Below are 14,114 nucleotides of genomic sequence, written 5' to 3'. Positions count from 1 at the left end.
CTCAACATCAAGTATGCTGCCACAATAGTTGAGAATGTAGTTGTTTGGATTCGATATATCGATGACTTATTTGTCATTTGGCGGGGGTCTGAACAGAGCGCAGATGATTTTATTGAGCCAATCAATGTCAATGAGGTGAACTTACATTTTACTTGTAACATAAGTAAAGAGACAATCTGCTTTTTGGATGTCGAGATGTATGTGGCACAAAATCAACTACATACCAAATTGCATGGCAAGCCCACTGCAGGCAATACGACACTCCATTCTACAAGCTTCCATCCTAAACACACCATATGCAGTATTCCATATGGAGAAATGCTTCGGATTCGTCACATTTGCAGCTCTGAGAAAGACCTATTAGAGGCACAACTAGCTAGCAAACAATGCTTTTTGGAGAGAGGCTATACTGAGAAAACAATAGACAATGCCATAAAAAAGACTAGGAATTTATCTAGAGAGGAACCTCTTGTCTAAACCATCTCGTAAAACTAGGAAATATAGTACTAAGAAAGATTCATCAGTAGACAAGAGTGGTCCCAGACCTACTTTAATAAACAAAAGGACAGTCTGAGTAAGATCATCACAAGCAATTGGCATTTAAGTAGTGACCCAGTGTTAGGTCCTAAACTTTCAGCCCGACCAATGATCACTTACAGAAAGGCCCCCTTCACAAGGGACTTTCTAGTCCGTAGCAGCCCTGAGTTAACAACAAATACAGGGTGGCTTTCAGGAAGAAAGGGATTCGTAAGATTCTCCACATGCAAAGCATGCAAACATGGGATTAACAAAACCATGTTCCAGACAGCCTTTGATATAAGACCCACCAAGATCAGTAAGCTGATCACTTGCAAAACGGAGTATGCCATCCGCATACTGGAGTGCCCTTGTGGACTGCAGTACATGGGAAGCACGAAACAGCAAGTCCACAAGAGGATCCTTCAGGATCTGCGAGCCATAACAAATTTGGATACGACTTATCCAGTGGCCCGCCATTTCAGTGAGGCGCATGGGAATGACGCGTCTCAACTAAAATACTTCGCCATAGACACCATAACACCATTGAGAAGAGGCGGAGATAGAGAGGCACACCAAACTGGAGACCAAGTATAACTCGATCGTAAAAGTCCTCATGGTCTTAACACGACTGAAGACCTTTAACACCTCTCATATAAGCATTTAAGCTATATATGACAAATATTTGACCTCCATAATCTGTCTAAATCAATTTCCCTTTAGCGAGAATACCCTTGTCACTAAGCAAGAAAAACGTTTTAATGTTAACTTCACCATAACCTTTTAATCTATGTTAAGCACATGCACTTTTTAACAACACGTTCTACTGAATTCCAGGTTGGATTAGCAGTAGTTCATGCACAGGGTATTACACTTGCTTTTTAGCACTGAAAAACAACTGAACATTTTTTTGATCATTTGGTCAGTAGACTTACTATGGGCAAAATATTTCCAATAATCAATTGCAACAGTACTGTGACAAATGTATTCAAACAGAAATTATAAGGATGTGGAATGAGTAATTGAAATCATGGTGTATTGTATATTTGTCCTATTTATTATATTGATACGGATATGAGTTTTTATATACATCTATTTTACACAAATTATTTTTTTAAACTGCTTTTAAACCAATATTAACTGTATATGTATTGAAATGAATTTTTATACGTGTATTAACATTTATTGGTTTTTAATGGCAACCTATAACTGACAGGTGGGCCAGTCAGCAGTATGGGCATTGATAACCCTGTTTTCCCATGAAAATATGAATTTGATGTTACTCTTTGCTCTTATTCAATTTATAATTGCATATTTCCACAGTAGCCTGTTTTGCACAAATGTATTATTCTTTTCTGTTGCACTGACCATATAATTTTGCTGCTAAAATAGCAATAGAACCTCGGTTCGTGAAATGACAGTCTGTTGTATATGTTAATTCTTTGCACTGGCACTTTAAAAATGGGGAAGTGTTTACAGCGCGTCATGTGGTCAAGGTCCTTGTTGGCTGAAACGCGTCCTGGCGGCACAGCGCAAAATAGAAAAATAAAATAAATTGCACAAGAGAAGAGGTGTCCGTTCCTGATTTCCGATTCACGTCGCATTGAATCATATGGGAAAAGGTTACCTGAAATATATATGTTTTATATATGCTGCGCACAGTGATGCTGTATGTTTAAGGAAAATAAATCAACATTCTTTTTTTAAATGTCTTAGTTTATTAGCTGGTATAAATACACTTGCTGTGCACTTTTATAGTAATGAATCTAGAACTGTGAATAGTTTGTTTAAAAACTATGAATAATCGATGTGGACCCTGGATTGTCTGTAATATGTTTCTGCTGTGCCGATGACTGGAATCCAATAATGTCACACTTGCCTGAAGGTTGCGCAGCAATATTTAAAGCTAATCTTGTTGAAATGGAATAATAGCTAACTTCCCAGACAGTCACACATATATTTATGAGCTTTCTAAAACTTACATTAGATAACAATCTAGAAAATGCGCTAGGATCCCTCTACAAACAGGTTGTCTTAGTTTGCTTACCCAGTTTGAGTTTACTGTAGTTCCTTGGTTCCGTGCTGTTAACGTGGGTACTGTTCTGAGGTTGTGGGTACTGTACTTTAATGTTCCCCTCAGAATAGTTGACAAAAATGAAGCCATCCTTTTCATCCAAACTCAAATGGTCTGACCATCGTCTTGAATCATCCGAGCCACTATCTCCCGACCACGTCCCTGCCCTTCCGGATGACACTCGAGACCTGTAGTTGGCACTAGAATTGCTCTGACTCTCTTTGGGCTTGGTTTCCTGGTTTACACTTTGATCCTCGGCATCTGAGTCACTGCTGTCATCATCCTGTGCTTCTTGCCCTATGATGGATTACAAAAACCCATACGTATGAACAGAGACAGAAAAGCAAGCATAGAATGTATAGTAAAAAGCAAATACTTGGCTGTTAAAGTTGCTTGCTATAGCATCTGTTATGTGGTTGTTTCTGGGAAATTTGTTAATTTGTCGTTGACGGACTCTGCCGAAAGTGAAATCAGTCTCAGTGATAAAAAGATTTTGGTATTACTGATACAAAAGGGGTATAGTGAGCAGACAGACTTCAGTTAAAATAAAATGACGTGATGGCAGTAGCAGGACTATCAAATGAGATACTTACTTTGCTCATTCCTAAACCTGTCTTAGTAAAACACATTTAAACATACAGCCCCACCCAGGGTTGAAGTTTAATCAGACTGCAATTGGGAACCTCCAGGAGGTGTTTAGTAACAGAAAAACCCAAATTAAATAAGAGTAACTTTGATGCAATTAAATTTTACAAGTGTAGACCTATATTCATGACTGTCCAGACAAAACCCAAAATGTCATTTTTCTTTTGTCCAACCTTATCTACGCAAGTACAATCTTGTTCCTTCACCTTGGAAATACCTTAGGTCCTGAAGAATAGCCGAGAGGGATAGGCTAGAAACATGTCGACCAGTAGGGTGTGGGAACATTATTCCCAGTGACCCTAATCTTTCCCTGTTTTTTAACCTTACCGACTAGGGGTCAGAATAAAATAATTTACCCACTAGCCAGGCAATTTTAACAATACTTCCTTTTTATTTCACTACTTCCTAGCAGGAACATCTGCCTCTCATAGTGTGTTAATCAGTGCTCCTGTGTAATCCATTTGGTCGCAGCACGCCCTGTTCCATAGAGGAACGGGAAGGACCCTATGATGAAGCATGCCATCAAGGGGTAACCCTGGTGGGTGAGGGTTTTACAAAAAACCTAAGGTTTTCCCAGGTGAAGGAACAAGAATGTTCTTGCGTGACAAGGTTGGGTCCTTTATTTCTATAAATAATTTTGAATTTGGAGGGTGGCCCCAGCCCACGTCCTCTCGGCCCCCCCCCCCTCTTTTGTAGATCTTTTTTTTTGTCACCAGTGTTCACACTGGAAGACCCTCTAAGGTCTTTTCCACTCATGTTATCACCAGAATAAAAGGGCCATCAGTCAAGGCTGTTACTTCTAAGACCCAAAAGCCTCTGTGACACAAATCTAATCCGATGCCAGTCTTATGGAGGAGGGCACCATCAGAAGAAATTATTGCACAAAAGAAGCCAGCGATTGACGCATATCTCCACCTGAGGCTGTATTATAGAAAGTGCCCCGGGGGCACATCAGGCATGTGCACCGGCACTTTGGTATTATTTAATTTAGCTTTATTTCGATCATTACGACCCCAAAAGTGCAACGCATACAGTACAAAAGGAAAAAAAGCAGGCATATAAAATCGACAGTTGTGGGTTGCCAATACCTACAATATGACAACCAGTGAATTATGTATTTAAACACAATGATTAATTGCTACATGGTTTAAAAACTGGAACAATCGGTAGTCTGCTAACACTGGTGGAAGAGCCAAAAAGTGCAAATGCATACAGTACGATAGGAGAATAAAGCAGAATACTAAAAATTAGTGGTTAAAATCTATCTCTATCCAACTAAGTCCCAGAGTAAAGCAGATAACTGCGTGGTACAATAAGTCGGAGTAATTGACAACCTGAAGCCTATAGTGGTAAGGTCAAAAAGTGCGAGTGCATACATATCGACAGAATGATTGAGCATAATGGGGCAAGGTTGATAAAGACCTGTCGCAGACCTTCTAGATCATTGATCGATAATAGTATAATGGTAGCCCAGGTGGTGTTATGTCTGTAATGCAAACAAAAATAAAAGTATACGTTCGGAGACAGTATATCAAACTCATCTATCAACAATCGCTTAGACATACTAGATAAAACAGTGATAAAAAGTATTAAAAGGATCTGCAAGACAATTATAAGTTATGACCACATGAGTCTATACTGTAAACCAGAACAGCATGACCCGCCATGCGGGCAAAGTAGTATAATAGCACACAAACCAAATCCAAAATATTTACATGAATAAATGAGACAGTATAAAAACAGGCCTTTAAAATGAATTACAATAACTGTGATTTCATCATGGACCTTCTAATGATCCAAATCCTACCAAGGAATTTGGCAACTGCACAAGCTATTAAAAGACTTGAGTCCGATTTTAAAATGCGCAAGTTTTCGCTGTGGCAGCGGGTGCTAAGCCGCCTGCAAACAGGAGCCAACCACTTACTTCTTGCTAGCTGGTATCTGGGGCACATAAAAAGAATATGGCTGATTGACTCACGTTCAAGTCCACAGCCTGGGCAAGGCTGTGATGCAGTAGGGGATTGGTGCAAAGAGACTGTAATGGTGTTAACAGGAAGGGTGCCAAACCAAAATTACATAAAAAGCTTTCTGTCCTGTGGGATTGTGATAGCCTCCAGATATTGCTTGAAGGCGCCTGACAGTTTAAACTCCATAAAATCCAGTGTCAAACAGCCCCAAGTTGGACAGGTAGTAGAAGACTGTGCCACCCAATCCCAGCATTGCTTCTTGATTAGGGCTTTATTCAGCAGCAGTGTCTGGTCTTTAATGTCCCACGCGCGCCTTTCAACCCTATAGTGTCTAACATGAACTTCACCTTGCTCATCCATCCAGTTTTCCCCGAAGAGATCAAGAGCATATACCTCATCCAGGGCCGCAACATATGGATTTTAGCGGTAACCAGAACAGTAAGGGCCTTAGCTGGGTTTTTTCTACATTTGAGGTTGTGCCCATGTCTAATCTTAACGGATGCAGGGGAGTGCTCTATGGAAGTGAACATAATGATCTTAAGAATTTATTTTCTGTCGTAAGTAATGCGTCCAGTTTGTCAAATCCCCAGAGTTCAGCTCCGTATAAAGTTGAACCGACAGCCTTATGCTCAAAATACAAAGAGGGGCAGCTATTGGCTTGCTCAAAGAGGTTTTATGCTCTTTGATAAGGGCCCCTGTGATTTTCCTGTGTTGGAGGTCTCGCTTCTTAACATGATGTTTCCAAGTTAAATCTTCAGATAGAGTGACGCCCAAATAATCAAATGTGCTTACTCTCTCAGGAGGTGTCCTTTCCAGAAGCAGCTTGCCCTTGAAGGATCTATGAGGATTTAGCATTAGGAATTTGGTCTTTAAGGTATTAACCTCAAGACCTCTCAGAGTACAAAAGGAATCAAAGAGTAAAGTTGTCACCTTGTCTCCCCCCCAGAGTCGGCGCGTCAGCTGGTCTATCGCAAGATGCTGTACAACTCCATTAATAATGAGTGAAAAAAGGGTGGGAGCCAACACACAACCCTGGCGGGCCCACCTGTCTACCCTAATCGGGTCACTCAATTGGCCCTGGCTGCCCCAGCGGACCCTAGCGTAGTTGTTCTCATGAAGGTGGATCACCAGCGCTAGTATGTCAGGGGAAAGGCCCATCTCCTTCAAGACACACCAGAGTCTGTGTCTAGGGATGAGGTTGAATGCAGATCTCAGATCAATAAAAAAAAGCTACATACAAGCTCCCCTGGCCAATAGTTACAGTTTTCAAGGCTAATAACAGAAAGCGAAAAACTTGGTCAATAGTGCTTACTTTCCATCAAAATCCTTCCTGGTAAGGGGACAGAATGTTATTGTCGCTTATCCAGGTTTGAATCTTTGCAAGGAAGGCTCGGGCAAAAACCTTCTGAGCACTATCGATCAAGCTAATCGGTCTGTAATTTGAAGGCATTGAACGGTCACCCTTCTTGAACACCGGAATTACTTCTGCCCCCCTCCAAGAAGCTGGAATTGTGGAGCCTGCTGCAATACTTTTGGCCAAGGTAAGAAGGTAAATCGACCATTTCTTGATATTATTGAGAAAAACATCCCCAGGAATGGCATCCGGCCCCGGGGCTTTAGATCTGACAATTGACTTGATACTTGACCTTATATCTGAAAGGGAAAAAAAAAACATCTGTCTGGAGACAGTTAAATTCAGGCTCAAAGGTTGTATTAGTGTGCTCGGGCTCTCCAGTGTATATTGAGGAGAAATAGGAGTACAAGGCATCAATGGAGACATTATTGTTGGGTGGCAGGGGTCTGGCATCGTCACCCCTGGTCACTAACAGCCAGAAACGCTTAGTATCATTTTTGCGACATGCTTCGCTGATTGATGACCAGCGATCTATTTCCCATTCTTTTTTGGCTTTGTTTAAAGCTACCTTGTAAGCCCTCCTAGTTTCGCCCAAAGCAGCCATATTGTTTGCTCGAATGGCAATAGCCAGTTTAGTTCTCAAGTTCCTGCACTCTCGATTAAACCAGGAGTGGTGCGGCCCAGCGCTCTTGGAGGAACGTTGGATGGGTCCCGATGTTCTAAAATATAAGGCCAGCTGGCTGAAACAATTGGTGTGGCATTGGGCTATCTTTCCCAGATCTCCCCGGGCTTCTAGTAATCGGAGCATCTGGTTCATGCTAGTCTCCAGATCGATGTGTATAGAATCTAATTTCTCGGTGTCCATGGCTATGTGTGCCCATTTAAGTTGTCTATTATTGTTGGTGGGGTACACCTCTCTGGTTGTATTTTAAGTGTGATGTTTGGGTGACAGGGGTCATTGGCCCAAGGTGAAGATAGGGTGAGCTCAAGTGGATTGTGATCATTGTCCGTAGTGGTACCTACTATCATATCAATTACTTTGGGCCACAGTCTCAAATCCAGCAGAAAGTAATCAATACGACTTGTGTTAGTAGATATATTGTAGGTACTTGCCCCAAATTTGTCAGACTCAGTGCAGCTGTTGGTTGCCCTAAGGCCAAACTCGAGGGTCAGTGCATTAAGTTGTAAGGCCGCTTGGGTTTATTTTTTAATAGGGACTAAATCTAACGGAGGGATGAGCCACAGCTCATCTTCATCCGTACTATCACACAGGTCTTCCTGCCCAGAGATTCATAGGTGACATTGAAGTCCCCAGCAGCTACTAGAGGAAATTGACTTTCCCTAATGTCTAAAAGATCCTCCAGTTCGCATAGTGTGGGCGATGTTCAGTCTACATTAGACCCACATGCGTAGACATTAACCCCTTGCATGCGTTGGATGGTCCCCGGCCGTCCGACGTCACAGTGAGCATGTGCGTCGGACGTCCGGGAGCCATTCGATCTGCGCACGTGTGGAATTTTCCCGCACCGCGGGGAAATTCCGGCTGCGCCCAAGGGGTTAAAAAGGTCAGCTTTGGTATTAAAGAAGGGGCCTTAGATGCGAGTGCAACCCCTTCTGTAATACAGATAGTGCTGTTGCACATGAAGTACTAGCTCCATCTCATGAGGGCATTCCCTCATTCACATGGGGGTGTGCCTCCATGCAAATAAGGGAATCTCTTTACTTCTACGCCCGCACCATATTATGGATGCAGCCACAAAGAAGCTGTCAGATGGTGCACTAAAAGTGTGCCACAAAAAGATTGCACACTGCCAGTGCACTTCCGGATGGTTGCCCTCTGGAGGAGGTAAAGGGGGTCAATGGACTACAGATATCCCCTTGCAAGCCGGGAGCAGCCTCTCACTGCACGCACCTGCAAGGTTGATCTCTAATCCCTCTTTAAAGTGCAGGTGGGTTGCAGCGTGCACAGTGAATCATGGTGCGTCTCTAACGAAGCCGCTCCATATTTCAGTTGCATGCACTGCCCCCAGGGTAGCAGGAGTTAACAACTGCCCTGAGGGCAGCACATTCTTCATAATAGGTCGCACTTTCCCTGTTTGTACATGGTGCACCTATTTAAAGGTGCGCCATGACGCAAACATGTAAAGTGTGCCCTATCTGGAATAGGGCCCCATACTGGCAAAAACATCCTAGACATGAAACACCATAAACCAATGTGCAAGAATATTTTTCATTGGCATTAATTGGACATTGCTATGCTATCGGGCTCTGACATCATTTGGTACAGACAACGAGAAGTCAGGTCTACCAATGGTTGATGGCGTCATTGCATGATCTGCTGGGATGCAAGTTAATTGGTTCTGTTGAAGAAAGGCATGAAAGACAAGTTGTTTTGTTCTAAAATCAACCCTATAGTTAGGATTTTTTAACCAGAAAAATACAGCTCCAGGGATGGCAGCCGAAAATGCGAATGTTCTCTTACATAAAAGTCAGAGAGTAATTGAGAATGACGAGTGTAAGAAACTGGATTAAAATTTGGAGTGGGTGATTACCCACCTCAAGGAACAATTATAACCTATGTCAGGGTGAACTCACAAAATCACTAAAAAAACCTGAGCTCAACCTTCTAGTAGTTTTGACACTGAGTAGACAGGCTTAACTCAGAGGCACTATGTAAAGTATTTATACAGTATCAAAACATTAAAAGTCGAAATGCAAAACAGTAAAAATCCCAAAGCAAATGAGAAAAATAGAGTAACATTTGATGAATAAAATAATACAAAAATTAAAAAAAATCCAGTAAGGGGCACTGGAAATACAAATTTATAAAGTTTTAAATAATAATAGTGCCAAAAAGCACAAAATGCCAATAATAGTCAATGGTCGAGGTAGACCAGGACCTAGGCATCATTTGACCACTATGGAGCCCGGGTCGGAATCTCCAACCAGATTCGTCCAGGTCAAAGATTTTACCTTTTGAGATTAGTCCTTTAAGTCCCACTCCACCACAGAAGTACACTTCTAAAGCTCCCCAAGACTTCAGGAGAGGCACTTAGAGACTCACAGGTTGTCAGGCAGAAGCCATACAGAAGGGTTCAGTACTGGTCTAGTTGTCACCAGTCAAGCCTAGTGTATTTTGTTGTATCCCTGCAGCTTTAATAGGAGGTATGCCTTAGAGTCCACTCCTATGTTTTGGGCCTTTCAGGGTTCATCTCAGGTCTCGGGCAGCAGATTCAATCCTCTTCTGATCTTCCTCAGGTCCAGCAGTGCTGGGAAGTAGATGTCTAGAAGTGCCACATTTATGCCTGGCACGAGCTAGTGGGTGGGCATTACTCCTGGGCTCGCCCTAACCAATAGGGGAAAAAATCCTGGGGCCAAACCTACCCACTTTGGCCACTTTCAAGATGGCAGAAATGTTCTGCCACACTGAACTTGAGCTCTGAGGCCTGGAGAAGTGTTTAATGAGTGTACTATGGTAATTTTAGGGTCCTCCCACATCTAACACTAAACTTCAGTGTGGGGCAGTTAGTATACCCCCAAAACACCCAGAGGCAGAAGTCTGGTAGAACAAAGCAGGGTTTTCCAGCAACCAGACAGTGCATACACAAGATTTGTTTTGGGATTCTATTTCCCACCCTTTGAAAGTGCGTCCAATTGTTATATGTTAAACCCCAGCAGACCTATCAAGCAGGATTTGACATAGTAATATCCAAAAGGATGTTCACAGCCACCTTGCATATTCTATCAGGTTCAAAGGGACAGCGGCGGCCGCCATAAACATAGGGTAGTGGGGCAGGTCGTGCGGGGTGTGGGGACGAATGGTCTGAGCAGGCAGGAGGTACGCCCTGCTCAGACCAGGAGAAAACCTAAGTGCGCATGTGTGTTTTGGTCGGCCTGACATGGCCAGCCAAACACACATGAACACTTAGGGAGTGGAGTGCACTAGCACTCATCCTCCCCCCTCCCATGCCTCAGCCCCACCCCTCCAAACACAGCTGGCTAAGACCGGTAAATGTAAAATAAAACAATGCAAGAACATTGTTTTATTTTACATTTGCTGGCTCTGAACCAGGCAGTGTGGTGACGCTCCTCCGCCATTGCGGAGAAGTCGCTACTGCAGAGGGATTATCTCTGCCTATGCATTGCTCCTGGGAGGCATGTCACACCAAGTCACACCTATTCAAATAACTGAGTCTGATAAAAGAAAACTAGCAGCCGGGTTGCAGACGACTGCACCGCCTAGACATGTCACAGAGAAGTATTGAGATATTGCCCACCTCAGATGCCAGCTGCTATATGACCATGGATTAGAAAATTAGGCACGGGGGTATGAGAGGCAATATACTATAAAGCGTAAAATAGAGTATGTACAACAGTAATAAAGTAAAAAGAAAAAGTAAGTCCACGTCGTTGCTTGTATTTCTAAAGTGATGTTTTATTCATGATGTTGGTAAGTTTCAATACAGCCAACGCATTTCGCCCCAGCATGGACTTCTTCAGGGCTGTAATGTTATACAATAAAACTTTTTAGTTTATAACATTTGTTTATAGATTTCAAAGACTGTAGATAGATAGAAGGGTGAATCAACCATGAAATAAAGAGGCGAAGAACCAACCAAGAAACAAAAGAATAATAATAAAGAGTAAGAAGTAGCACGGTACTGAGAGAATCTCCAAGTGGAGATTTGAGAGGAAAAGGCGGGCTTAGAGGGAAGAAGGTGGCAGGGTCTGTGATAGGAAGTATTACTTAGATTGAAGATTACGTTAAGGTTGCAGCAATGGAGAGAGTAATCATTCAGTAAGGTGATTGAGGAAAGGTATCAAGTGTGTCAAGCGACTGAAAGGAGATCCACGGAAAAGTGTCAGAAATGATGAAACAAAAAGAGTGGCCAAAAATATCCCAAAACGACAGGCACACTGCAAGTTGGGGTGGTTTGAACCGCAGGGGTGCAGGGTGGGGGGTGTTGGAGTTGGGGGGGGGGTTGGTGGGTGGGTGGGGTTGTTTGCATTTGTGTTTTTTGTTTTCAAGGCGAAGTATTGGCTATGGTTCATCCTTGGGTGTTGAGCTCTTTGCTAGGGGGCCCTTGATCTACTGGATGGGATGGGGGGGGACGGGTTGAGACTGATGTCTTGGAACGTCAATGGATTGGGGGACCGTATCAAACGGGGTGTTGTGCTGCAATATCTGCGTCGTTTGACTCCTGATGTGGTGTTCTTACAGGAGACGCATCTGGTTGGCAACGTTTGTCGGGCTATGAACAGGGGGGGATATCGACTTGTGGCCCACTCTGGTTTCACCACTGGTTCGAGAGGGGTGGGCATTCTCTTGCGAGCTTCACTTCCGTTGGAGATCACCAGGGTGGTCCCAGACGATAGAGGGCGCTATGTGGCTCTGACTGGGAGGTGGGAGGGGCAGTCCCTTTCCTTGATCTCAGTCTATGTCCCCCCGGGCCTCCAGAACTCCACCTTCTCAGACTTGGGTCGTATGTTGCTTGGGCTTCCTGACAGTCTTCTGCTTATGGGTGGGGACTTTAATTCGGTTGTCTCGGGTGACCTGGACCGTCATCCGCCCAGGGCCCTCCCTGCTGCCCAGGCGTTGCTGGGCGGGCTCCTGGAGACCTTCGGTCTGGTGGACTGTTGGAGGTTAATGCATCCGGCACAGTGTCAGTACACCTTTCACTCTGGGGCCCATGGGAGTCTCTCCAGACTGGATTATTTCCTTATGCCCGCGGCCCAGGCTACTCGGATTCGAGAGGTCAAACACCTGGCCAGGGGTATTTCTGATCATTCCCCACTGTGGTTGCTTTTTGACACCGGGTCGCGGTCCGCTGGGCGGATCGCTCCTATTAACCCTTGGTACCTGCGAGACCCCGAGATCCGTGATAGCCTGATTAAGTCGATTGATCAATATTTTTCTGAGAATGAGGGGTCGGTATTGTCCTCGGTGTCCCTGTGGGAAGCTTTCAAAGCAGTGCTCCGCGGGCATGCCCTGTCCCAGATAGTGGAGGCCAAGAGGGTCAAGAGAGAGGCGGTTGTGACGCTGGAGACTGAAATATCGGGGCTGGAGGCGGCCTTGGAGGCGGGTGTCACCCCGGATGGGCTGCATGCCCTCAGCCTGAAGCAGTTTGAATATAAGTCTCTCGTCATTGATGCTGCCAAGACTATATATAGGGAGCAGCAGGGCAGGTTGTATGACGCCGGAGACAAGGCGGGTAGGCTGATTGCCTGGTTGGATAAGAAGGAGAGAGTGAATCGTGTGGTCCCGGAGCTTCGGGTGTCGGATGGAGTGTGTGTGACTGAGCCTGGTGAGATTCTTGAGTGTTTTGTTGACCACCTCCGTGCAGTGTACTCCCCGGTGTCCGAGAGAGATGAGGACGACTCTCGTCTTCTGCTTCGGGATTTTGCCCTGCCCGGCTTATCCGTCGATGACCGCGAGCTGATGGATGCCCCTTTGTCTGTCGAAGAGATTGCTACTGCGATTCGCTCCCTCCGCTCGGGCAAGGCTATGGGCCCCAAACGGCCTGCCGATTGAACTATATAAGTTGCGCCCGGATAAAATCGCGCCTTTCCTCCGTCATATGTTTCAGGAATCGCTCGAGAGGGGTTCCCTTCCTGACGACCAGCGTCTGGCTACTATAGTAGTGATTCCCAAGGAGGGTAAGCCACGTGACCGCTGTGCCTCCTATAGGCCTATTTCCCTGCTGAATGCCGAACCCAAAATCCATGCTAAGGTCCTCGCTAATCGCTTGCTGAGCGTTATATGTGACTTGATACATCCGGATCAATGTGGCTTCATCCCACATCGTAATACCGCTCTTAACTTACGGCGTCTGCACGGCGTCCTTGCTAGGGCTGAGTACTTGGCTGAACCGGCCATATTGGTTTCCCTAGACGCCACGATGGCCTTTGATACCATTGAATGGCCATTTCTTTGGGCCGTCTTGGCGAAGTTTGGGTTTGGGGAGGGGTTCCTTGGCTGGGTGAAGCTCCTTTATGCTGGACCAATGGCTCAGGTGGTTGTCAATGGGCGGGTTTCTCGGCCTTTCGCTCTCGGGAGGGGAACTAGGCAGGGGTGCCCGTTGTCCCCGCTGCTCTTTGCTCTCGCCCTGGAGCCGCTCGCTGCCTGGCTCCGTTGGGAGCCCTCGATTAGAGGGCTCCGGTGGGCCCCGGGCTTCGAGGATCGGGTTTCGTTGTACGCGGATGATATTCTCTTGTATCTCACCTCACCGCGGAAGTCGCTCAATGTTCTCTTTGATGTCCTTACTTCCTTCGGGAAAAACTCGGGTCTGATAATCAACTGGTCCAAATCTTGTGTGTATCCTATCTCTGGTGGGTCTCCTCTCTTGCCGCCTCGGCTCCCGCTCCAAATATCTCAGTCCGGCTTTAAATACCTGGGGGTGTACGTTTCGTTGGATCCGGCGGTCCGCTATGAGCAAAATCTCCTGTCTCCACTTCGGCGTTTGAGGGCAGATACGGCTCGGTGGTGTAAGCTGCCCTTGTCTCCGCTTGGTCACGCGGCGCTGTTTAAAATGAAGTCCCTTCCCAGATTCCTTTATGC

At 45.0% G+C, this 14,114-nt stretch overlaps 1 protein-coding gene across 10 annotated transcripts in view; it reads right to left on the bottom strand.

Annotated features, from left to right (window-relative positions):
- WDFY3 (WD repeat and FYVE domain containing 3) overlaps nucleotides 1–14,114 on the bottom strand; it is a 1,391,721-nt gene that overhangs the window by 64,495 nt on the left and 1,313,112 nt on the right. For all 10 annotated transcript variants that reach the window (XM_085636566.1, XM_085636564.1, XM_085636563.1 and 7 more), the window contains one exon: nucleotides 2,564–2,887. In XM_085636566.1, coding sequence (XP_085492692.1) covers nucleotides 2,564–2,887 — 324 coding nt within the window. The remainder of the gene's footprint in view (nucleotides 1–2,563; nucleotides 2,888–14,114) is intronic.

This window comes from Triturus cristatus, chromosome 2_1 (genome assembly GCF_964204655.1).
Source record: "Triturus cristatus chromosome 2_1, aTriCri1.1, whole genome shotgun sequence".
Taxonomy (NCBI): domain Eukaryota; kingdom Metazoa; phylum Chordata; class Amphibia; order Caudata; family Salamandridae; genus Triturus; species Triturus cristatus.
The sequence above is the reverse complement of the archived record's forward strand: the minus strand, read 5'-3'. Positions and strand labels throughout refer to the sequence as shown.